Genomic DNA, 26,776 nt, shown 5'->3' with positions numbered 1-26,776 from the left:
CAAGTGCACTTAAACATATTCACATTTGCCAAAAACACATATACATAAATTTCCTAAACATATACCATAATACCTATCTAAATCATTTACACATACTCACATGTACAATTTTCATATTCTGGTCTGACATAGGTAATTTTTTTAAACTTTACTTTTAAACATTTTTTTAAACTCCAGCAGTGAGTCACAATTTTTCAGTTCAATTCCCAAATGATTCCACAAATTAACACCTTTGCTTAATATTTGTTCTTGTTTTGTTTTTTTTGTACACACTTGTACCCCTTATATCATAAGGACTGTGTCTAATTTCAAATAACTTCTGAGTACTGTGGCAGAGTAAATTGTTATAAACTTTATACATTATTTGTGCTATTTTAAAATCCACCAAGTCATAAAATTTCATTGCATTTAATTTAATAAATAGTGGATGTGTTGGTTCTGTATATTTTGATCGATTAATAATTCTTATAGCTTTCTTTTGCAATTTGAAAACGGTGTTGGTATTTGTTTTATATGTGTTGAATTGAGCGGGGTTGAGTGGGTCAGATATAGCGCCATATCATGTAAAATAAGATAATAAATTAATGGACTGAACTCAATTCTAAGTTAGAGATCAATTGGTGTCCATAAGATCGAGAAATTGGTGTTTATAGGGCTGATAATCAAACTTTGGCCTCTGGGTGTAGTTCCCCAAAGTAACCACCAGATGCCGCCAAACCTGTACAACCAGAGCCGCCTGCTTAGCAAGGACAGGTCATCCGTTATGACCTTATAAGAGGATGCCAGATACAAACTAAAAGTAAATAAAAGGTATCCTGACTTAAGTAATAATACACACACACAATCTATATTCGACAATTGTTAGCCTGAATTATGGATCAATGCTTACAGCACATTGAAGCCACTATGAAGCTTTGCTGTCTTTTCTTTTAATTACGAGCGATACTGTCTTTTAATCGCTGATAAGATTGCTGTAACTGCATTGAGTGTAAAGATTGCCTGTATGCAATTGTTTTCTCCCGACATTGTCATACAAGATGTGTAACATGAAATAGAATCAACCTGTTAAGATTCCCTGAGAGAATTTGGGATTTAACATGTCATGTATATACATGTTATTCATGCTTGCTTAGTTGTGTTTAGAACATTATCATACATTATGTTGATTTGATGTTTGTGACTATCAAATAAGAGCCAAGACCGTTGAATTATAACTGAGACTTTAGCAGCACGATGAATTTCCTGTTTGAAAAACAGGAACTGGTTGCTAAGCTACGCAAGCCACAGAGCGCAACCTGGTTCAACAGTTTCCTGTGTGCGCTGATGCAAAGATTGAGCTCCAATGTTGCGCGCCTGTCACTCAACTGTGTGAAGACTGTGAACAAGTCCTAACTCGTCTCGGCGCATTGATATGTGAAGAGACTACAAGAGACTGGAAATCCCCCAAGACGCGCGGAAGGACACGTTCACCAAGAGGAAATCAGTGACACGCAACCAAGGTTATAAAAGATCGTCCCCTGCGAGGATCGGGGCTCTTCGACTTCTCCCTGCGATGAACCTGTATGGAGTGTGTCACTGGAGGACTGTTCAGCGGCGTGGTAGGACTTAGGTTTTTTCGAAGGACCTTTGTCTGTTAGCCGCGACCGGGACTTTTCTCACCAAATTGGGTAAAGTACAATGCTTTTATTAAATAAGATGTTTAGTAGGAAGTTATGAACGGTTAATCGCGTGTAGGGACGGAGCCATTTAATACACTCCCATATCTTCAAATTAATTTTTAGCCAAAAACGTCTTATTTTAAATTCAGGTCTTGAGCTCTTTTGAGAAGTGATCAATCTTAGAAGGCTCTTATCAAAGGTTTAAATATTTATGTTTGATTTCCCTTTTCCTATTACCTTCTATATTTTCTTAAATTTTAATTTTTATTGTATTTGTGATTTTTGTGAATTATAATTGTGTCTCGCGTCTGGCGAGCGCTCATTAAAGGATTTGAAAACTGTTTTCTATATTCATATTATTATTTGAAATAAAATAATTGAAAGACAATTTTTGATTTAATTATTTTATTTGTTTCTTTCGGTTTTATTCTATTTCTTTTGGACCTTCTATAAGTCCGGGGTCATTTTATGAGACCTAATAAAAGGATTTAAAAACCGATTGTGAATTATTTTGTTTATTTGTTCATTTGTTTATTTCTATTTTTGTTTTATTTCTTTTGGACGTTTTATAAGTCTAGGTCATTTTATAAGACCCTTGAAACATAAATTTTGGTTTAGTTATTTAATTTCACTTTTGTTTTATTTTTTTCGGACGTTTAATAAGTCCAGGTCGTTTTATAAGACCCTATTATTATTTTTTCTTCGAGACGGACAGCAGCAACGGACGTCTGGAAAGAGGTAAGTGCATTCTAATAACATCTAATGAATGTTTCCATTTGTATTAATAAAGTCAAATACTCCTGCTTGATATGAAACAAGTCCGTATGATCCTAACAAGGATTATTAAATGACTAGGTCAATAACAAATGCAAACAACTCAGAGAAGTGGAGCTGCCAAGTAAGTGAGGTGTTCAGTCTATTATTCCTGGGTTCTGTGTGGTTGCTCATTCAGGATTGATAGGTGGATGAAAGCGGATTGGCCTCATGATAAGAAGACAGTGAACAAACCTAGGTGAGTCCACTTTGATATATCGGCTTAACTAATTCCCGTCTCCTCACGCTGACGCCTTAGAGCCGGTGAGGGAAAAGGGGAATTACTGACCCTTTGATTGGAGAGTCGATCAGGACATATTTCCCGATTTAAGTCCTGCGGGTAAGCGGAAGTTGACATGCCATTCCCCAGAATTCCACACAATAGGTCAAATATGGTAATAATAGTGAACTATATAATATATATAATGATTTCATGTTTAAAACATCCTTACTTTTATAGAGTATCCCTATAATTTTTGACATTTTCCTTTTAACAGTTTCTATGTGTGGCTTCCAACATAATTTATCATCGATAACAACTCCAAGGAATTTATTTTCATTCACCCTTTCTATTTCAATTGAATTCACCATAATTTTAACGTGATGAGTGATTTGTCTAGTGCCAAAAACTATGAACTTGGTTTTATTTAAATTCAATGATAATTTATTCACATCAAACCAGTTTTTTAATATATTCAATTCATACTCCACAGTAGTCAGAAGCTGCTTCAGGTTTTCTCCTGAACAGTCGAAAGTTGTATCATCAGCAAATAAGACACTTTTCAATATTTTTGAGGCACAGCAAATATCATTTATATACAGTATAAATAATTTAGGGCCGAGCAGACCCTTGGGGAACTCCATGAGTGATCTTCATGTGTTCTGATTGTACATTATTAAACTGCACATACTGATATCTATTATCCAAATAACTCTTCATCTACTGATAAGCTAAACCTCTTATTCCAGATTTCTCTAATTTATTCATTCATATAGAATGATCTATAGTATCAAAAGCTTTTTTTAAATCCATAAAAATCCCAACAGTAAATTTTTTATTATCTATATTGGTAGATATTGCTTCTACAAGCTCCATGACTGCCATTGAGGTGGTCCGTTTTTCTCTAAACCCATATTGAGTTTCACTTAAGAGCTTATGTTTCTCAATAAAATTATCCAGTCTGTATGAAAATAATTTTTCTAGAATTTTTGAGAACTGTGGCAACAATGATATTGGTCTGTAATTATTAAACGTGTGTTTTTCTCCACTTTTATAAACAGGAATGACTTTGGCTATCTTCATTTTTGATGGAAATATACCAGTTTTAAATGATAAATTACAAATATATGTAAAAGGTTGTACAATATATTCTATAATACTTTTTACTAATGTCATATCAATGTTAAGACAGTCAGTAGACTTTTTATTTTTTAATGTTTTCACAACATTTAATACTTCTATATCATTAACATCATTAAGAAACATTGTGGATGAATTACTTACAATGTTCTTATTTATTTCATGTTTGTTTCTTGGCTCTGGGATTTTGTTTGCCAAGTTGCTGCCCACGTTAACTAAATATTCATTAAAATTATTAGCTATGTCAGAAATTTCATCAATTACCATATTGTTATCTTTTATAAAATATTGTGGATAATTTGTTTTCTTAGAACTTTTTTTAATTACATGATTTAGTGTTTTCCATATTTCTTGTGTATTGCTTTTATTCTGTTCTAATAATGCATGCTAATAATCTTTCTTACTTATTTGAATAATATTTACTAATTTATTTTTATAGATCTTATACTTTGTCTCAGCTTCCACAGTTCTCAATTTAATAAATCTTTTGTATAAATTATTTTTCTTTCTACATGCATTCTGTATCCCCTTCGTCACCCATGTCTTATTTGGACCTTTATACTTGCTTGTAATTTTAATTAATGGACAATGTTTATTATATAAAGAGATAATAGTTGACTGAAATTCACTATATGCAGTATCAGGATCGTTATTTGAATAAACCTCAGACCAGTTGTGTTTCTCTAAATCCAACTTAAAGGCAGCCATCGAGCGCGGAGTTCTTACTCTAGTTTCAAATGTGTAAGTAGTCGGCTTCATTTTTTTTTTTATCAAAATAATCATAAAAAATTGTAAAGATCGGGAGGTGATCACTTATATCATTAATAAGGAGTTCACTTTCTATTTTAAGGTCAATTTTATTTGTAAATATATTATCAATTAGGGGCGGCACGGTAGTCGAGTGGTTAGCACGTCCGCTTCCCAGTTCTGAGGTCTCCGGTTCGAGTCCAGGCTCGGACCTTCCTGGGTGGAGTTTGCATGTTCTCCCCGTGCCCGCGTGGGTCTTCTCCGGGTACTCCGGTCTCCTCCCACATTCCAAAGACATGCATGGCAGGTTGATTGGGCGCTCCGAATTGTCCCTAGGTATGCTTGTGAGTGTGAATGGTTGTTCGTCTCTGTGTGCCTTGCGATTGGCTGGCAACCAGTCCAGGGTGTCACCTGCCTACTGCCCAGAGCCAGCTGAGATAGGCGCCAGCACCCCCCGCGACCCTTGTGAGGAATAAGCGGTCAAGAAAATGGATGGATGGATGGATTATCAATTAGTGTAGCTGTATCGATTGTTATTCTACTAGGTTTTATAATAACAGGAAATAAACTATTACTATACATCATATTTATAAAATCAGTTGTTTTCTGATGTCCATTAGGATTTAATAAATCAATGTTAAAATCACCACACAATATTCGCAATTTTGTATCATTTTTATAACTAAGGATATCTGTTGACTTATCGTTAAATGTATCAAGACATGATCCTGGTGTCCTATATATACAACTTATAATTATGTTTGATATATTTTTTATGTGAACTTCAATAGTTACACATTCCATTACATTATCCACAGTAGTAGTCTGTTAGATGTTCAATTTTACTACATTTGAAAACCTTATCAACATATATTGCAACTCCTCCTCCCCTTCTGTTTTCCCTATTCATTGTAAACAATTCATATCCTTCCATTTCTATATCGCTTATTTTCTCATTATCAAGCCATGTCTCTGATATGGCTATAATTTGGAATTTATTTATTTTACTCAAGCATTTTTTAATTTCTGTAAAATTTTTATGTAGACTTCTGCTATTAAAATGTATGATTGAGAATGCACGAAAATCCTTACTTATATTTACATTAAATTGCTCATTAGTGTGGTACTCGCAGACAAGGTCATAGTTGTTACTACATAAAAATTTATCTGGGTCAATGCCATTTTCTGGATCAGATGTCTTATATTCCGTATAATCAAATATTTTTAAATTATTTGTATTTGGGTATAGATTTACCATTCTAGTATTTGTCAACTTTTCGTCATCAAGTGTACTATGTCTTCCTTCATTTTATTGATGAGTTATGTTGGTGCAGGTGTCTGGGTGTGCTTGTACGGGGATGAATTATAAGCTTATCGTATTTTAGGTAGGCAATCTCTCCTCTTTCCCGTGCTGCTTTCATTTCTGGTATAAGTTCTTTCCGTTTTTTTCGAACGATATCAGTAAAATCCTCATTTATGTATATATTTGTACCCTTAAGATGTTTTGTTTTTTGTAGAATTTTTGTTTTATCTTTGTATTTTTCCAATTTAACTGTTAATTGTCCTGGGTCTGGTCCTCCCAGTTTCCCGTTTGCAAGTCCGATACACACGCTCCAATTCTATCTTCTCCTTGAACTGTAATTTATCTTTGAATAGTTTCATTACTTTATCTTCGGTATCAGTCCATGTTTCTCCTGGTGATTCTTCAATTCCATCAATAATCAGATTCTTTTGCACTGTCCTTCTAAATATTCCATTTTATCATTTAAAATGATTAAACTGTCACATATTTTGTACATTTCAGTTTGCATGGTTTTACCGTTTTCTATGTGATTAATTTGAGTTGTTTTAAGATCATCCACCTCCTTTTGCGTATATTGCAGACTCCCCTTAACTTCTTGTAGTTCTTTGGTGATATTGTCAATGCGTGCATTAGTTGAATCCAGTATTATTTTAACAAATCCTTTAAATTGTTCCTGTTGTTGATTTAGGAGTGTATTGAAAAGTTCGTTTTGTTGTTGTAGCTTTTTGTTTACCTGTGTGAGCGTTAAGTAGTCCTCCTCCGGTTTTGATTCCTGTTTCTGTTTTGGTGGCATGTTGTTGTCCGAAGTATCCTGAGATTGAGGGTTCCCCCTCCTTCTCTTCCCCCTCGCCGTACTGCAGTCAACGTGTAAATGACGAAAAACAACGATGCAGGCAAGCCCGGTGAGCAAACAGGCAAGCCCGCCGAGTGGCAGCAACTGAGAGACGAGCAGGCAAGTCCGGTGCGCAACGACGACGGCGGAACTGGGCAGGCCCGGCGTCGAGTAGCTGCGGCGGTCGATCCACCAGGCAAGCCCCGGCGCGCAACGACGATGGCAGAACCAGTCAGGCGCCGCTTCGAGAAGCAGCGACTGTCGATCCAGCTGACGAGCCCGGTAGGCAGCTGCAACCAGAGACCCCGGCCCGCCGAACGGCAGCGACGGCGAAACAGGCTGGCGACAGCGGAACTGGTGGAACAGGCCTCCGAGCAGCGGCAACGGCCGTTCCGGCACGCAAGCCCGGCTAGCAGTTGCGACGGTGGAACCAGAAGCTCCGGCCCGCCGAACGTCAGCGACGGTGGGACAAGCAAACAAGCACAGTGAGCACGGGGATGGCGGAACGTTAGCGTGTTAAAGGATTTGAAAACGTTGTGAATTAAACGTCGTGAATTAAAACTTACAGACACATGTCGAGCAGCAAGGCAGCAGTGTCGATCAGCCAACCAGATCTCTCTTTAACATTTCAAACTCAAAATTGGAAGACGTATAGAAAGCATCATTTCTTAACATTCCCGAAGGTAATTGCAGTGAAATTCTCAGAACAGGAACCAGTGCATCACACCAAAAAGCCCAGGAACTTTGAGTTCATGAGGCGCTTTCACACCACAGGAACTTATGATGGAACTTCCATATGTTCCGGGGGAGTTTGTCCAAAGTTTGCGTTCACACACAAAACCAGTTCCGGGTCTGGGGGGGTCGGAACGGTACTACCTAAGTTCCTAGGCATGCGGAGGGTATTTGGGTGTACCCTGAACGACACAAGGTGGGGGCGTGTTGTCTAGTGTGTTATGATTGGTTGACTGGATGAGGAGGTGTGTCGTTTTGGTTAGATGATTTTTTTTTTTTCCCGCGGTAAAGCCGCCATTTCTTCTTTACTATACTCTATCGGGCGCTACGACTTTTTCTTCAAACATTTCGGCAATGGAAGGATTAAAAAACCGAGAGGTGGACGGACGAGGAAGTACAGGCTCTCCTGAGCAAACATGGGACGAGGAGACCCAACGGCACTTCGAAAGTCCAACAAGAAACGATAATAACCGCGAAGCTAGCAGAGTTAACATTACACACACAAAAGCAGGTGAGGGAAAGACTAAAGAAACTCCAACAGGACTAAAGGAAACTCAAGGACCACAACAACCACAGTGGAAATGACCGCAAAATTAATAAATGTATGAAAGACTGGACGACATTCTCGGCCACCGGATGGGTTGTACCACCAATAGTACAAAGGAGGACTCTGCAATCACCATGCTGGAAGCAATGTGCAAGGACACGGCAGTGTGCGAGGATTCATTGCCAACAGCCTTGCTAACACACGAAGGTAAGACAGAATTGCCTCATGCACATCTTTGTATATATATATTTATTTAGGTCGATGCTTGGTCGCAACGTGGCTTTTACACCGCGCTAGCATTAAACTGTTAGCGTAGCATGTTAGCTTAAGCTTGTCAAAGTCACGCATCCAGGGCAACTCCGAGCCCATGTAATGTGAAATCATTCCTAAATCAATTAACCTAGTAAACGAAAAGTATTGTAGGCAGCTAACGCCGAAATAGCCCTGCTTTCAGTGACGAAATTGAAAAGCTTCGTGAAAAGGACGTGTGGAAGCTAGGCATACTATTCACTGTTAAAAGCAAAACAACCACTTCGTTTTTTTTTTGGGGTTTTTTCCTTAATACAAAGCTCTGCATTCAACGTAACTAAAACGTTTTAACTTGTTAGCCTCATCACCTAACAACTCATAAAAAAAACAATAAAAACAAATGAACTCAAAGTTCCTGGGCTTTTTGGTGTGAAAGCGCCTCAATAGGCGCTTTCACACCAAAAAGCCCAGGAACTTTGAGTTCATGGTAGAGTCAGTTCCGGGTCCGAAGAACTTGTGAGCGGCCCACGAGTTTGCGTTCACACGGCATGAAAGCAGGCAGGGTAGTTTATTCAAATGAGACTGATGACGTATGTCAGGGGAGGAAAAAAAACAGCACTACCCCGCCTGTCCAGCAAGTGGCGGTACCGGTAAAACTGAATGACAAACAACCAGTGTGACGTTGAAAAACGCGACCTTTGACCCTCCATCGCCATTTGTTACGATACAAGGCATATCATCTTTTCGTTTTCCTTGTCATGTTGTACAGAGTTGTGTTTGCAGCAATTAGAACTTCACGGGAAAGGTTGATGAGAACCATTGGGACCCGCCGTATTACCACATCAAGATGAGAAATGGGCAGGACTTGCTCACTTGGAAAGACAGTCAAACCTGCAAGCACGAAGACGTGCACTGGTAAGGTTTAAACACAATTATACGAAATTTATTTCACATCGGAATTAAGCTGTAACATGTAACGGAGCTCCCCTTGCAAGGTGGAGAACACGAAAAAAAAAATGAAGTTACAGAGTGTATTAGTGCCTTAAACACAACGTATGACTGGCGCGTTCAGTTGCACGTCTACTTGCGTGTGTCCCCGCGCGTCGGTCGTTTGTGGATGTTTTGTCGTACTTTCTGCCATGAAAAGGGCAATCGCTGGAAACTGGTGTTTCCTGCCTAGTTCTCGTGCAATTCACGGCAAAATAGGGCTTGATGGCGAGTTGCTGTTCACGCTACATGTACGCTGCGTATTTCATAATACCGTTGGACCTGGACGTATTGTTAGTCTGTCCGCATGTTTTGTTTTTTGTTTTTTTCTGTTAAACACATGATTGACCGATCCAAAGTGTTGAAATGGCTTGCTTTCTTTGACGATGCACGAATGTTAGAACAAAGGTGCTGGGATTTTGGGAAAAGTGCTGATTTTGGAAGTGTCAGATTGCCACCTCAAGCCAGTGGTTTATCATAGGGCCATAAATTGGTGCACATTCCGCTATTTTAAGGTATTCTGTCATGTAAATCACAAGGCTGTTGCACAAAAGTAATGAATGTAGATATTAACATTTATTAATTTGTTGTGTTTCTGTTTCAGATTTGCCACTTCTACCAATCTGGGTGTGTTCCGCGCAGGGAGTGGAAGAACATCAGAACCTCTGAATGGTGGGACGCTGTAATTATGTTTGCATTACTGTTTGTCAAAAATAAAAACATTAAAAAGAATTCATTGAGCATAAGTTTTTATTCGTGTGGAAAAAAAACCAGAACCACAAAAGTGATATGAAAACAAAAGCATTTATTACTTATGCATTTGGCTTATTTGTGTCCACAAGTCTGTTTTGGACTGCCAGGAAGCCCATTTGGAACTCTCTGTCGTGCCTTTGTTCTAGAGATCGACCGATATGCTTTTTTCAGGGCCGATACCGATTCCGATTATCGGTAGTCAAGGAGGCAGATAACCGATATTTGAAGCCGATATTCATTTGCAGTAAAAGTTAAAATGTTGGCACCAAATTTTTGAATAATGCAAACCCTAACCGTTCTTTACAATGGATTCTCACACTACACTTTTCATTTTACATCCCTCTATCTGCAATAAGACGTTGGTGGCGGGGGGAGTTAAATGTGGGGGCCAATGTGACATTACCTTTTATAGCATTTGGGATACTTGTAGTTTTATTCTATAAATGTTATATTTTTATATTTTGAAGTAATAGGAGGAACCCTGTCATTCAAAATGTGCATCAGCTGTGGCATTACTTATTACTACAGCAAAAATAAATAAAAAAATTCCATGAGAAAAACTATTCATCCCTGAACACCATACAGTTCTTGTAGACCTTATTATGATTATTGTTATTGTTACCATATAGACAGTTTTGATAAGCTGAGGATCTTAAATCGAGAACAGCAATATCATGCTACTCCTCTCTACAAGAGAACTGTCAAAAGACACTTCATCATGTAGTTTACTGCCACTTAGGATGCCCCAATCAACGCAGAAAAAGGGTTGAGTAAAATAACTTGGTTATAATAATAGTAAGAATAACTTGGTTAAACAGACATTGTTGCGGTGGACCGCTGCCAGTTTCTGCTGTTTAATGTGTTTTACACTTATAGACACGTGTGTGTATATGGGCACACTATTCTCTCACTACTGTACTGTACTGTATCACTTAATGGCACAGATGTACTTGTCTAAGTAATAACTGGGCTGCAACATTGCTAATTCACATTAACAAGCACTATCTTAGCTGTCCACATGAATAGTTACTAACACACGAGAAAGTTATACAACACACCAAACATGAGCTCATTATTCAAAGTATGATGCACGTAACGAAATTACATCACTGAACATTAATTGCAGCCGTGTACGGCCGTAGATGTTACATATTAGTGGCATCCATTGAGAGGATAATGTCCCAAATGACGGCAGACATGACGTGAAAAGAGAGACAAAACGAGCAAATAAGCACACTATACTTTAGTGCACTTCTCTACTAATGCCAAACATACGGAAGAGGACACGTTCGTGTAGTTAAACGGTGTTTGAGACACTTAATTTGTTACGGAGCGGACTTTAACGAGGTGCACAACGAGCTGTCAATCAAATCGACGTCGAAGCTTAAGGCACACAATGGCAAACCAGTGCGACAAATAAACACAATATAAAGTAACTAAACGCTATTTAGTGTCATTGTGGCATCTCACTGCATAATAACCGCTATGCAACAAGTAATGGACGTGACCCAGAATGCAATGTGTGCGTCACGAGAGGTAAATATAATGACGTTACTCTACTCTTAACATGGAACTAGACAATATAATAATGACAACTGTTAATATTTGGAACCTTTCTAACAAACATTATTTACTTAATTAAGTGAAAATGTGTGTGATTCCCTCCCCGAGTAGTTCAAGTAGCGAATTAGCTACTGGGTGTTAGCCTACATGCTAAGCTGAACACACCACTGTTAGCTAGCGGGGATTCAATGCAAGGCAATGCAGCTCCATTCATATAGTGCATTTAATACACAACATAATTCAATGTGTTTAGCTTATCATGGTGAAACGATCGGCGGAGTCTCTTCTCTTTTAACTTACCTTCGAAGCATGTGTCTGTCGCGTTGTGTACGTGGGTGCGTGTGTGACCGGCTACTGTGATACAGGCATACACTACTGATTGGTTCTGGCTCTTGCACGGCGAACCAATCAAATGCTGCTATGGGCGTTACATTGCTGGAGTTGGACTCCATAACAGACAGAGACGCTCTGGGCTGCATTCGAAGCGAAAAGACGGAGTTTTAAATGGATCGCTCATATCGGCCGTCAGATTAATAAAACAGACCGATACCGATATGTACCAATATGTCAAATATCGGCCCCGATTATCGGCCCGACCGATTATCGGTCGATCTCTACTTTGTTCAACCAGCTCATGTGCCACGTGTTGATCTTCCTTGCGCTCCTCGCTTCTGAGGTCAACTTCCTCCTTGTGCTGCTCGCGTCTGAGTTCAAGGTCCTCCTTGTGCAACTGCATTTCTTCTAAGAACATTGCACTCGTGGACTCCCCCTTCTTTTCATCAAATTGGTGCAGGTATTCCAAAAATAGGTGGTCTCGGTCCCGTGTCCGCTAACCTATAGGGATGTAAATGTACAATGAGTGACAGTAAATACTTTTGATGAGCTTCCAGTTACATGACTTTGAACTTATTGGAACTTGACAAAGGGGCAGGAAACTCTGTTCGAGTGGCGCAGTTTCTGCTTGTGGACGGACCATCCTCGCTTGTACCTTCCTAACGCATCGACTTAAACGCTTTCAACAGATTCGTGCAATGAGTAAGAGTACAGTACAATGATTTAGGTAGGGGTAAAACACGGCACTCACGTTAATGTACTTTCATTTTTCATAGTTACAGAACAGAATATGCCACACTACATTGCCAAATATGGCGGCATGCACTTGAAGCTTTTTTAGGCAATACACACAAGTAAAATTGCAGGAATGTAACTTTTTTTTTTTTCCCTTTCTCAATGCACCATTATGAGTGAAATGAAAATTGTATATGTGAGTATGAGGATTTATTATTGTGTATGCCTATGAATTTCATGTACATACGTTAATGACAAATGCACGCATGTGTTAAGGTGCAATTGTTTACACAAGCAGGATTACACATTTTCTTTTAGTACATTCCAGTAAAAGAAAATGTGTAGTAAATTAATACATTCCAGTAATGTACTTTTTTTTTTTTTTTTATGAAACGAGTCAGTAGATATAAAGAATGGGTAGGACTAGACAAGTTTTTAACTTCTTTCTACTCCTTTGAACATGTAAACTATTATGAATGATTGCAATAAGTTTCTTCTTTTAAAATGTTAACTGCTACTCATTTGTTTATAATGTCCAATAAACAAACACACTGCCTTATTCAACGAAGCAAAATTAATTGTGAGTGGGGTGTTGCTTTAAAAGTTTTAAATGAAGCTTTTGAAGTTATATAAAATGAAATGAAACATACCAGGACTGTTCAGGGAGGCATCATAACGTAAAGGAGAGCACAGAGAAGGTCCAGCTGTAAGTCACAGTACATAACATTATTTTTCAGTTTCCCTAGAACTGTTTATGAGTTGTTGTTGGTTTTTTTTGTTTTTTTTTATGAGTTGTTAGGTGATGAGGCTGACAAGTTAAAACGTTTTAGTTACGTTGAATGCAGAGCTTTGTATTAAGGAAAAAAAAAACAGAACAAAAAACGAAGTGGTTGTTTTGCTTTTAACAGCTTCCACACGTCTTTTTTTTTTTTTTTTTTTTTTTTTTTTTACTGGACATTTACCTGGACGGGAGAGCAAGGCAGAAGGCTCAGGAACAGCTCTGCTGATTCTGCTCGTAGCCGCGAATGTTCACTCACTTCATCATTTGAAGCTGTATCAACATCATGTACATCCAATGAGTAACAGTGAATAATTTCGATGAGCTTCAAGTTACATGACTTTGAACTTACTGGAAGTTGACAGATGGGCGCAGCTTCCGCTTGTGGATGGACCATCCTCGCTTATCCCTTCCAACGCCTCGACTGGAACTGTATCAACAGAGTCATGAACTGAGTAAGGGCACAGTGCAATGATTTAGGTGAGGGTGAAACACGCCACTCACATATATCCTTCCATTTTTCATTGCCACAGAACAGAATATGCCACACTACATTGCCAAATATGGCGGCATGTACAAGCTTTTTTAGGCAGCAATACACACTGGCGTATCCAACGAAGTAAAATTAATAGTGAGTGGTGTGTTGCTTTATTAGTTTTATATGGAGCTTTTGAAGTTACATGAAATGAAATGAAACATACCAGGACTGCTCAGGGAGACATCAGAAGGTACAGAGAAGCTCAGAGAAGGTCCCGCTGTAAGTCAGAGTACATCACAACAAAGGTCAGTTTACACTGTTAGACGGCATACCTTTTATAGCAACGGATATTTCACCGTGACCGTCAACTCCCCTGCCAGCGAAATTCTCGCGCGATTCATGGCAAAGTAGCGCTGGTATCGAGGTGAAGGTCACGGCAAAATATCAATTTCGAGTCATTCTTCTTACGTTTTCGTTTCCCCAGAACTATATACGAGCTGTTAGGTGATGAGACTAACAAGTTAAAACTCTTTAGTCGCGTTGTACACAGAGCCTTGATTTCACAACATTACATAGGTTCGGAGCTGGATGCGTGCCTTTGCCAAGCTTAAGCCATGCTACGCTAACAACTTAGTGCTAGCGCGGTGTAAAAGCCACGTTAAGACCGCGCAGCGACCTAAACGAATATATAAATACAAATGTTCATGAGGCAATTCTGTCTTACCTTGGTGTGTTAGCGTGTCTGTTGTTGAGGAATCCTCGCCCACTGCCGTGTCCTCGCACATAACTTCCAGCATTGCAATTGCAGAGTCCTTTGTTTTACCGGTTGTACACCCCATCCGGTGGCCGAGAATGACGTCCAGTCTTTCGTACCATTTATTAATTTTGCGGTCATTTCCGCTTCGGCTGTTGTGGTCCTTGAGTTTTTTATAGTCCTGTTTGAGTTTCTTGAGTTTTTCCCTTACCTGCCTTTGTGTGTGGAAAATGCTAAGCTCTTCTAGCTTCGCGGTTATCAATTGATAGACTTTATCGTTTCTTGTGGCACTTTCAAATTGTCGTTGGGTCTCCTCGTCCCCGTAAATGCTCAGGAGAGCCTGCACTTCTTCGTCCGTCCACCTATCGGTTTTTTTAAATCCTTCCATTTCCAAAACGTTTGGGGGGGAAAATCGTCGCGCTCTCAGCAGTGAAAAGTAAAAAAGAAATGGCGGCTTTACCGCGAAAAACTCACCTATCCAAAACACACCTCCTCGTCCAGTCAACCAATCATGACATACTTCACAACACGCCCCCACTTGTGTAGTTCAGGGTACACCGAAATACCCTCCTCTTGCCTAGGTACTTAGGTAGTACCGTTTCGACCCCCCCAGACCCGGAACTACTTTTGTGTGTGAACGCAAACTTTGGACAAACTCCCCCGGAACATAGGGAAGTTCCTGAATAAGTTCCTGCGGTGTGAAAGCGCCTAATGGTAGAGTCAGTTCCGGGTCCGAAGAACTTGTGAGCGGCCCACGAGTTTGCATTCACACGGCATGAAAGCAGGCAGGGTAGTTTATTCAAATGAGACTGATGACGTATGTCAGGGGAGGAAAAAAAACAGCACTACCCCGCCTGTCCAGCAAGTGGCGGTACCGGTAAAACTGAATGACAAACAACCAGTGTGACGTTGAAAAACGCGACCTTTGACCCTCCATCGCCATTTGTTATGATACAAGGCATATCATCTTTTCGTTTTCCTTGTCATGTTGTACAGAGTTGTGTTTGCAGCAATTAGAACTTCACGGGAAAGGTTGATGAGAACCATTGGGACCCGCCGTATTACCACATCAAGATGAGAAATGGGCAGGACTTGCTCACTTGGAAAGACAGTCAAACCTGCAAGCACGAAGACGTGCACTGGTAAGGTTTAAACACATTTATACGAAATTTATTTCACATCGGAATTAAGCTGTAACATGTAACGGAGCTCCCCTTGCAAGGTGGAGAACACGAAAAAAAAATGAAGTTACAGAGTGTATTAGTGCCTTAAACACATCGTATGACTGGCGCGTTCAGTTGCACGTCTACTTGCGTGTGTCCCCGCGGTCGTTTGTGGATATTTTGTCGTACTTTCCGCCATGAAAAGGCCAATCGCTGGAAACTGGTGTTTCCTGCCTAGTTCTCGTGCAATTCACGGCAAAATAGGGCTTGATGGCGAGTTGCTGTTCACGCTACATGTACGCTGCGTATTTCATAATACCGTTGGACCTGGATGTATTGTTAGTCTGTCCGCATGTTTTTTTTTTTTTTTTTTCTTCTTCTGTTAAACACATGATTGACCGATCCAAAGTGTTGAAATGGCTTGCTTTCTTTGACGATGCACGAATGTTAGAACAAAGGTGCCGGGATTTTGGGAAAAGTGCTGATTTTGGAAGTGTCAGATTGCCACCTCAAGCCAGTGGTTTATCATAGGGCCATAAATTGGTGCATATTCCTCTATTTTAAGGTATTCTGTCATGTAAATCACAAGGCTGTTGCACAAAAGTAATTAATGTAGATATTAACATTTATTAATTTGTTGTGTTTCTGTTTCAGATTTGCCACTTCTACCAATCTGGGCGTGTTCCGCGCAGGGAGTGGAAGAACATCAGAACCTCTGAATGGTGGGACGCTGTAATTATGTTTGCATTACTGTTTGTCAAAAATAAAAACATTAAAAAGAATTCATTGAGCATAAGTTTTTATTCGTGTGGGGAAAAAAACCCCAGAACAACAAAAGTGATATGAAAACAAAAGCATTTATTACTTATGCATTTGGCTTATTTGTGTCCACAAGTCTGTTTAGGACTGCCAGGAAGCCCATTTGGAACTCTCTGTCGTGCCTTTGTTCAACCAGCTCATGTGCCACGTGTTGATCTTCCTTGCGCTCCTCGCTTCTGAGGTCAACTTCCTCCTTGTGCTGCTCGCGTCTGAGTTCAAGGTCCTCCTTGTGCAACTGCATTTCTTCTAAGAACATTGCACTCGTGGACTCCCCCTTCTTTTCATCAAATTGGTGCAGGTATTCCAAAAATAGGTGGTCTCGGTCCCGTGTCCGCTAAGCTATAGGGATGTAAATGTACAATGAGTGACAGTAAATACTTTTGATGAGCTTCCAGTTACATGACTTTGAACTTATTGGAACTTGACAAAGGGGCAGGAAAATCTGTTCGAGTGGCGCAGTTTCTGCTTGTGGACGGACCATCCTCGCTTGTACCTTCCTAACGCATCGACATAAACGGTTTCAACAGATTCGTGCAATGAGTAAGAGTACAGTACAATGATTTAGGTAGGGGTAAAACACGGCACTCACGTTAATGTACTTTCATTTTTCATAGTTACAGAACAGAATATGCCACACTACATTGCCAAATATGGCGGCATGCACTTGAAGCTTTTTTTAGGCAATACACACTAGTAAAATTGCAGGAATGTAACTTTTTTTTTCTTCCCTTTCTCAATGCACCATTATGAGTGAAATGAAAATTGTATATGTGAGTATGAGGATTTATTATTGTGTATGCCTATGAATTTCATGTACATACGTTAATGACAAATGCACGCATGTGTTAAGGTGCAATTGTTTACACAAGCAGGATTACACATGTTCTTTTAGTACATTCCAGTAAAAGAAAATGTGTAGTAAATTAATACATTCCAGTAATGTACTTTTTTTTTTTTTTTTAATGAAATGAGTCAGTAGATATAAAGAATGGGTAGGACTACACAAGTTTTTAACTTCTTTCTACTCCTTTGAACATGTAAACTATTATGAATGATTGCAATAAGTTTCTTCTTTCTTTTAAAATGTTAACTGCTACTCATTTGTTTATATTGTCCAATAAACAAACAAACACACTGCCTTATTCAACGAAGCAAAATTAATTGTGAGTGGGGTGTTGCTTTAAAAGTTTTAAATGAAGCTTTTGAAGTTATATAAAATGAAATGAAACATACCAGGACTGTTCAGGGAGGCATCATAACGTAAAGGAGAGCACAGAGAAGGTCCAGCTGTAAGTCACAGTACATAACATTATTTTTCTTACGTTTCAGTTTCCCTAGAACTGTTTATGAGTTGTTGTTGTTTTTTTTTGTTTTTTTGTTTTTTTTATGAGTTGTTAGGTGATGAGGCTAACAAGTTAAAACGTTTTAGTTACGTTGAATGCAGAGCCTTGTATTAAGGAAAAAACAAACAAACAAAAAAACGAAGTGGTTGTTTTGCTTTTAACAGTGAATAGTATGCCTAGCTTCCACACGTCCTTTTCACGAAGCTTTTCAATTTCGTCACTGAAAGCAGGGCTATTTCGGCGTTAGCTGCCTACAATACTTTTCGTTTACTAGGTTAATTGATTTAGGAATGATTTCACATTACATGGGCTCGGAGTTGCCCTGGATGCGTGACTTTGCCAAGCTTAAGCTAACATGCTACGCTAACAGTTTAATGCTAGCGCGGTGTAAAAGCCACGTTGCGACCAAGCATCGACCTAAATAAATATATATACAAAGATGTGCATGAGGCAATTCTGTCTTACCTTCGTGTGTTAGCAAGGCTGTTGGCAATGAATCCTCGCACACTGCCGTGTCCTTGCACATCGCTTCCAGCATGGTGATTGCAGAGTCCTCCTTTGTACTATTGGTGGTACAACCCATCCGGTGGCCGAGAATGTCGTCCAGTCTTTCATACATTTATTAATTTTGCTGTCATTTCCACTGTGGTTGTTGTGGTCCTTGAGTTTCCTTTAGTCCTGTTGGAGTTTCTTTAGTTTTTCCCTCACCTGCTTTTGTGTGTGTAATGTTAACTCTGCTAGCTTCGCGGTTATTATCGTTTCTTGTTGGACTTTCGAAGTGCCGTTGGGTCTCCTCGTCCCATGTTTGCTCAGGAGAGCCTGTACTTCCTCGTCCGTCCACCTCTCGTTTTTTTAATCCTTCCATTGCCGAAATGTTTGAAGAAAAAGTCGTAGCGCCCGATAGAGTATAGTAAAGAAGAAATGGCGGCTTTACCGCGGGAAAAAAATAAATAAAAATAATCTAACCAAAACGACACACCTCCTCATCCAGTCAACCAATCATAACACACTAGACAACACGCCCCCACCTTGTGTCGTTCAGGGTACACCCAAATACCCTCCTCATGCCTAGGAACTTAGGTAGTACCGTTCCGACCCCCCCAAACCCGGAACTGGTTTTGTGTGTGAACGCAAACTTTGGACAAACTCCCCCGGAACATATGGAAGTTCCATCATAAGTTCCTGCGGTGTGAAAGCGCCTCTTAAGGATTCTCATTTGTTGGACTTCACCACTGCTTGGAAGCAGGTTTGATGTCACACCATGTATTGCATTTGCCACCAATATGGATAGAGCTGGATCAAGAAGTAGCTTTTGTTTGACTGCATGCTGGCATCTGTGCAAACAGAATGGTTGGGTCAGCATATTCATACAATGACAAATAACTTCAATGTTTATACATCATCATCATCATCATCATCACAATATACAAATAATAAATCTAGTGTACAGCATGCACAAGTTTCAGAGTCACTGTTTTCACTATCCAGCAATTAAATCAGCAAGCACATAATTCCACTGTCACCGCATTCAGAAATTAAACAACCAAACACAAATTAAACAATCCACATTCATCTGAAGAGCATCATTAGTCTCGTTAGCATGCTAGCCCAAACCACTGGCTGATGTGACATCACGCACGGGCATACATGTATGCTATACTGCACAACTTTGGACGGACATTATGGGTGATTTAACTCAACGTTTGCATCACTAATAATAAACGTTCAGCAATACAGCCAGCACCGGATTACAAGCAATACATCTTACCTTCCTACTAAAACGGCTTTCTTTTTGCCCACTTTGAGGTCTCTACATGTCAACCAAGGTTTTAAGGTGCTCCACACTGTGTTGGTGTATTGAAGCATGTTGACATTTTAACGCCTGCGACGTCCTCTTCTTCCAAAATGACCATACAGTGGTGTTTTTTTTTTATTAATTAATTAATTGTTATTTTTTATTTTTTTATACCCACTCACACACATGGCTTACTTCTTGCAAGGCGCACCTGGGCCTTCACCCAGGCGGAGGATGGAACCCACGCCAACAGGTGTCGGTACCATATGTGTTCGGCCTGCCAGATCCATTCGGGGGCCTTCGCGTCTGGTCGGCGCTTGCTGATGACGTCAGTACAGCAAGCGAGCAGTGTCAAATGTGTTCACGTTGGTTTGGTGTCCGAATTTTGCAGTCGTAATGATTATAGGAACACATTAGCACGTCAACTGACAATATTTCGTCCCATCGCAGTTTTACTTTTTTGCATTTATGTGCTATTTTACCTCAATTTTTTATATTTATTTTATCTAATGTATGTTTTCAATCTATTTCATTATTTAGTCAATCTTAAAGTATCCTGCTTTTATACTTACGTTTATTTACGTTTTGCAATCTCAGCCCATACATTTTGTTATTTAAATGACATCTTTAATATTTTCTTGCCAATGTCACCTCAGAGGTGACACTGCACTATGAGTTGCGGAGGGTCGTGCGTATTGCAGAAAATAATTACCATGATGATGATAATAAAATGATGGAATTATTGCCTGAGATGTGACATTTCCTCACCAATATGTTCTGTACTCAGCCTCAGGTTATTAGGTAACTACGAATTTATTTGTAACCTTCATGTGTGTGCATGTGTGTCTCATGGACTATTGATATAAATATTAATCAAAGGTAATGGCCTACTACCGTAAAGTCGAAACTCATAAGTTAACTTCATCAACTACAGTAGCACATTTTACTTTTTCTTTAAAGATGTCAAATGCATTAACAAATCAATGAATGACACATGAATGAATGAATGAATGAATGCACAACTTTTCTTTATATGTTCAGTATTTTTTTCCTTCCACAAAACAACAACAACAAACAAGTCTGAAAGGGTTTCACGGCAAACCTTTAATCCTAGACAAGGGAAGACGAGAGATCAATACATTAGAATAGCCACGGTGAGATGTAATTGATTGATGATGATTGATGAATGATTTTGACGCGTTACGAATCCTTGCCTTTTGGGTCGCCGAACAGTTTGATCCAGTAGTGCGGCTGTGATAAGTCCCATTAGATAAATAATAATAAATTTCTTCGTAAAAAGCGTCAATGTTTTCCCTCCAACGACTGGAAACAATTGTATCTGATTGCAGACCGCAGAACGGAACACTACGCCCCCAAGCACGGAACACTCCTCCCCCAGCGGAACACTACGCCCCCGAAGGCTACGGGTAGTCTTAGAGGACAAAAATCGGAACAATACGCCCCTCAATCACGGAACACTCCTCCCCCAGCGGAACACTCCTCCCCCGCATGCTACGGGTAGTCTTAGAGGACAAAAGTCGAAACTTTATAGCAAAAATCACACAAACGTACCACATACGAAACAGACTATTTAGAAACAGAATAGTAACTTAATGCAATTAATGGCACGACAAACTAAACTTTATTGCAACAAACACACAAACGTAGCACATAAGAAAAAGACTATTTCCACAAAATTATGAGGTGGAAATAGTATTTTAAAGCTGGTTTAATTGTGATATACATACAAAATGTTATTTTTTGTTAGCCATCTTTAAAATATATTTTTCCATAAAGGCCTACAACAAGCAATACTAGGTGGTATATTTATGACAAAAAGTAGCCTACTTCATAATTTTTCACAAAATTCCTCTCCAAACATGATTTTATGATACATGTAAGCATTATGTAATGTACATGCTTCTGTAACTTGAAATAACCACTCCCATTTTTTTGTTTTCCAAATCACATTTATTTTGTGACATCAATTTATGCAGTTGCTGCAGCGTCTGTGAATATTGTAATCTGAATAAAAACCAATGAGTTCTCCTCTTTTTCCATGTCCCCAGAACCCTTTATATTCTTTAAATATAGAATTGCATTGGATGCAAGGGGTGAGGCAATAGGGAATCCTGTACATCTTTTTAAAATCGGGTGAAAATGCACTCCAGTTGACGACACCTGGTAGATAGATAGACATACAGACAGACAGTCAAGTCATCTTATGTATATAGTGCTTTCAAACAACCTTAGCTGTCACATACATAGATAGATAGATAGATAGATAGACAGACAGACAGATAGACAGACAGACAGACAATTTTTTTTTGTCCACCCATCCATTATCTTAACTACTTATCCTCATGATCCCCACTCCCTCACAACTTACTGTCTAGCCACTGAAAATGTGCTTCTCTACAAAATGATTCTTATCTGATGATCACCCAGAATCGGGTGCATGTCAGGGCCAGCACATGGATTGCGCCTTCGCCATCATTGAGGACAGCAAGAATCAGGATGGATCGTAAAATCTCCTCTGGTAGCTGTGAACATAACCGCATAAACTAAAAATAGACTGGTCTTCATCATCAATATGATCATCATTAACTTCTTCGAACAAGAGTAGTGCAATGAAGAATTCCTTATCAGCATGTTTTTGTAGCTTTCACATAATTTGTTTAAATTGTATAAATGTCAGAGCCACATGATTCTCTGATAAAGATGGAATATTAAAGTCTCTACTCTGTGTAGTTCTGTTTGACTAGCCAGTGAGTGTATATCATCAGTTCATAACTGTGCTTCACCTCCTAAATTTAAAATACATATATAAAAATTGTTGCATGCATGCCTGACAGATGGAAGCGACCACTCTCTCTGCAGAAGGCTTCTTGACCTTGGTTGCTGACATCTGACGTTCCTCCTTAAGTTCAAGGGAATGGGATTAATTATATGTTTTGGACATGTATACACTACAATGACAATTTGCATAGATTAATTGGGGTTTGGAAAATTCTGTCCATTATTCTTACCTTGGCATTCTTATCTATTTTCCTCTTTCTGGAAATGCGAGCCAGCCTTATTTCTGTGCATTAGGTTAGAAAAAGCTTTTCAAATTTGAAAGGTCTTTCTTTAAAAGTCTGTGTCATTTGTTTAATTGTAATTTTCTATGTAGAGTACTAGTGGCATCCATTACTTGGCATCAGTATCAGTGAGTACTTTTTAGGTTGTACCGAAATGTATTCATCATTCACAAAACTAACAATACATTCTTTTTCATATTTATATAAATTGCTTACCATGGCAACTAAGAAAGAATTGCCATATTGACAAAATTTAAATAGATTATAGTGGACTTCAAACTACAACATACCTTCATGACAAATTGCCGTCTTATCATGAGTTTGCAGATGTGCCACAACATATGCAAACTCTCCACCTTTGGCACAAATGGTTCAAGCCTTCCAAAATGGGTGCTGGTAGGTGTCCATCTTTATAGACGGTTCGATGAAGCTGAGTGCAAATTAGAACACATTTTATTTGTATAAATCTTTTGTCATCCGACTGTAGAATTGGCCAATTACAATCCAAAAACATACCAACATAAATACAAAAAACTGGACTCATGTAAAGATTTCTTAACGTTCATGCCACAACAGAGTAAAATTATGTTATTATTCAAATCCCATCGATACATTAATGGTAATTAATTACGTAGCTACGCTATACAGGCCTATCTGCTGCAAATATGTGATGTATTGGGCTTACACCATTTTGCATTACGCACAGCGTCACGGTGGATTCCCCATTTGCAAGTTACTACTTTTAGGTCATCATATTGTACGGTACACAGGTTCAAACTATTGTTCCATGTAAAATAACAATTGGAATTCAACGCTAGAGATATGGAAGAATAACGCTGTGTTCCACTAAATCATTTCAATTCATTTTTCAAACTTTCTGTGCGGGAAACGAACTTTTCTTTAGCGACCTATGTGCTAATGTTCATTAAATAAAATACATGTCCACTTACTTTATGCTCCCGACTCGTCATTTTACAAATTATTTTGTGTCGTCCCCGGGAACTTTTTGAGAACTAAGAGGTTGTGATAATGGATGGAATGATTTCGTTTCGTAGTTCTCGTGGCGACCGCTCGCTGCAGAGAAGTTGAGAACAACACTACTGGATCACGACAGCAGCGTCACTTTCCGTCAATCAAGAGCATATGGGCGTTCCGTTCCGTGGGCGTTCCGTTCCCAGTCTGCGGTCTGCAATCAGACCCTTCTCACTGGAAAGTTGCCTCACCAATCACAATCGTCGACATCTCAGCCAATCCTGTAGCGTAAAACGTCTCAGCCAATCCTGTAGCGTAACGTCATCTGTAGGCGAAGGACCCCGAATGGATCTGGCAGGCCGAATACATATGGTACCGACACCGGCACCAAAGGCAAGTGACGGTTCCACTCCTCCGCCCGGAGCCCCCATGCACTGGTGTTGCTACTGTTTGTTTGAGACCTCTTGCATACTAATGAGAACAACGTGACCTCTTGAGATCAACCCACTGTCGTTCGCTGAACCAATGAGGTTGAGCTTCAGCCCACTCCCAAATCCTCCAGAGCCCGCCCCCTTCCAAAGACGGGCAAATCACGGAGCTCTACGAGTGCGAATCGTTCTGCTGCATTTCTAGCCGTCAGATATGGTGCAAAAGTCCCGTGACTGGACAGCAGCAGAAAAAACACTTGTGACTCCTAGTGGCGACTTCTTTGACTACAATTTGTAATTTCTCCAGGTTCAAATCGTGATTTTTACAGATACAAAATACTTTCTACAGGTACAATTTTTTTTTTACACGTACAATTTTTTTTTATACGTACAAAACATTTTTTTACGTCCAATTTTTTTTTTAACGTCCTTTTTTTTTTTTTTAAGTTACACCTTTTCTATTTTACGGGTACACATTTTTTTACAGGTATTTTTTTTTTTTTACGCACAATTTTTTTTTTACGTACAAATTTCTACTTTTTTCTACAGGTACACATTTTTTTTTACGAGTTACTTTTGCACCATATTTAACTCCATGTTTGATGACCTCTGATATATGTGTGTGTGCGTGTGTATGTATGTGAGATAGTGATGTTCTTATTTTTGTTGTTGCCTTGTGAATCGCACTTTTATTTTTATTTTATTTTTTAAACTTTTGTTTAAATGCCGAAATGTGTTTAACATTTTGGTACTTAAAAAAACAACTTCGGAACTTCCCTTTCAAACTCGGACCGCGCTTTTCAAAATATAAACGCGGATATGCGTTGTATGATCACATCGGCCAACCACACTAACGGAACCCCATTTCAATACTGCTGAATTGATAAACAACAGACACGGTCATTTTTGGCAAATCCCGTAGAGATCGTGTTTAAAAATAAAAAGAGTGCTATTTTCCAAGTCTCCGATATTTATTGCCGAACACCGGATGACTGACTTCCGGTTAGCTGAACGCTTCCGCGGAACACGTCATCGAGGGGTGACCGTCTCATTTCTCCAAACTTTTAGCATACTCTCTTGATCGTTCCTTGTTGCTGTTTTTCTTGATTCCTCGATTGGATTGCTACTGTACAGCGAGAAGCGAGGATCGACAATCGGTGAGGTAAATAAACAAATTAGATTGAGCCTATCCTATGCGCCGCCTAATGAGGTCAATCACCCTTCAAATTCAGCATCCAAATGAGTTGTTATTCAAAATGAGATTGAGCCCATGCAAGAAGTGTTAGGACAAGAATTAATGCAAATGAAAGACACGAGATGCAACCCGGAAGACGGCCACGGACGACAGCATTAACTGGGCCGCAAATTATGACGTTTTCTATTCCAAGGTGGTAAAGGACGTCGCACAAGGCTCATGTTAAATTTCACACTGAACTGGATTAAAACAGGGAATAAGGAAGCATGTCTAGTTTCGCCACCTTTTGGTAAGTCCTCTGTCCTTTCATTTGAAACGAAGTGGATATAGTTACCCCACAAAAAAATACATAAATAATAATAATAATAATTGTATCCCCTGCCGAGGGTACGCATGTTTTTAAATAAACGCATGGATAAGACACGTGTGATTTTGAGTTTTAGAAACACGTTTTTGTAACAAGAAAATAATATTGAAAACAAAATGAAAGCAAGACCACGCACGCATTAGGAAATCTCATCATCCATAGACATATCTCAAACGACTGATATATGTTAATAAAAGAATTAAAGACCCTGCGGCAGGGGATACACGTTTTGTTTTTGTTTTTTTCCCAGTGGATAACTACTTTGGAACACCGGCAACTCGCCACCAAGCGCTGTTTTGCCTTAAATCGCGCGAGACCTACCAGCTTTCTGTGCTAGTCAAGATGCTGGAGAGGTCACTGTCAAGACGCGATCGGTGACCCGTATGCGCAGAAGGTCGGACATCTTGGATCGCTAACTTTTTCTTTTTTTTTTTCTTTAAATTATTAATGAAAATTTTAACAAACATTTTGGCATTGAACATAAGTCAAAACATAAAGTCAAAGTGCGGTTTACAAGGCACTAAATAGAATTAATCATCACCACTACACAAACACACGCATACACCCACAAACACGCACACATACATGCAATATATATACTAGGGCTGCACAATATATCGAAAAAATATCGATATTGCGATATTGGCCCTTGCAATATGCATATCGCAAAGGCACGCAATAAGTTTTATATGGAATTTTATGCTTTTTATGTGAATTTGACCAGTCAGATGCTAACTAAAATGTGCATCGCCATTCAATAGTTGAAAATTATCAAGACATAATTACAATTAATTAACTAAGATTACATGAAGGTTGCTTATTTTGCCCCATGAAAAATGTTTTTCTCTCCTTAGGTAATGAAAATGTAATTTCTTTAGGTACATGTTAAATATCGCAATAATATCGATATCGCTATGTTCAGCAAGTGTATCGCATATCGCATGTTTTTCCAATATCGTGCAGTCTTAATATATAAACATTAGAGGCCATCA

General features: G+C 39.1%; 2 protein-coding genes across 15 annotated transcripts in view; one reads left to right on the top strand and one right to left on the bottom strand.

Annotated features, from left to right (window-relative positions):
* Window positions 1-11,880: 11,880 nt before the first annotated feature.
* LOC144030662 (uncharacterized) overlaps window positions 11,881-26,776 on the bottom strand; it is a 37,462-nt gene continuing 22,566 nt past the window's right edge. Inside the window, exons 1-11 of one of the 9 annotated variants that reach the window (XM_077537145.1) lie at window positions 23,773-24,383; window positions 23,113-23,252; window positions 22,772-22,824; window positions 18,413-22,662; window positions 17,838-17,891; window positions 14,593-16,943; window positions 14,092-14,145; window positions 13,743-13,820; window positions 13,575-13,663; window positions 13,263-13,316; window positions 11,881-12,378 (exon numbers count right to left, since the gene is read on the bottom strand). In XM_077537145.1, coding sequence (XP_077393271.1) covers window positions 13,272-13,316; window positions 13,575-13,663; window positions 13,743-13,820; window positions 14,092-14,145; window positions 14,593-15,010 — 684 coding nt within the window. In that variant the 5' untranslated portion in view covers window positions 15,011-16,943; window positions 17,838-17,891; window positions 18,413-22,662; ... (1 more) ...; window positions 23,113-23,252; window positions 23,773-24,383 and the 3' untranslated portion in view covers window positions 11,881-12,378; window positions 13,263-13,271. The other 8 variants (XM_077537139.1, XM_077537142.1, XM_077537144.1 and 5 more) reach the window with 8 other exon arrangements.
* The window catches only part of LOC144030661 (methylmalonic aciduria and homocystinuria type D homolog, mitochondrial-like), a 167,251-nt gene continuing 165,709 nt past the window's right edge, over window positions 25,235-26,776 (top strand). For 4 of the 6 annotated variants that reach the window (XR_013287312.1, XR_013287313.1, XM_077537134.1 and 1 more), the window contains exon 1: window positions 25,235-25,384. The gene's annotated coding sequence lies outside the window, so the exon portion shown is untranslated. Of the gene's footprint in view, window positions 25,385-25,610; window positions 25,707-26,776 lie in introns of all 6 variants that reach the window. The other 2 variants (XM_077537135.1, XM_077537136.1) reach the window with 2 other exon arrangements.

This window comes from Festucalex cinctus, chromosome 11 (genome assembly GCF_051991245.1).
Source record: "Festucalex cinctus isolate MCC-2025b chromosome 11, RoL_Fcin_1.0, whole genome shotgun sequence".
NCBI lineage: Eukaryota > Metazoa > Chordata > Actinopteri > Syngnathiformes > Syngnathidae > Festucalex > Festucalex cinctus.
Note: the sequence above shows the minus strand (reverse complement) of the source record. Positions and strands in the feature narration are given on the sequence as shown.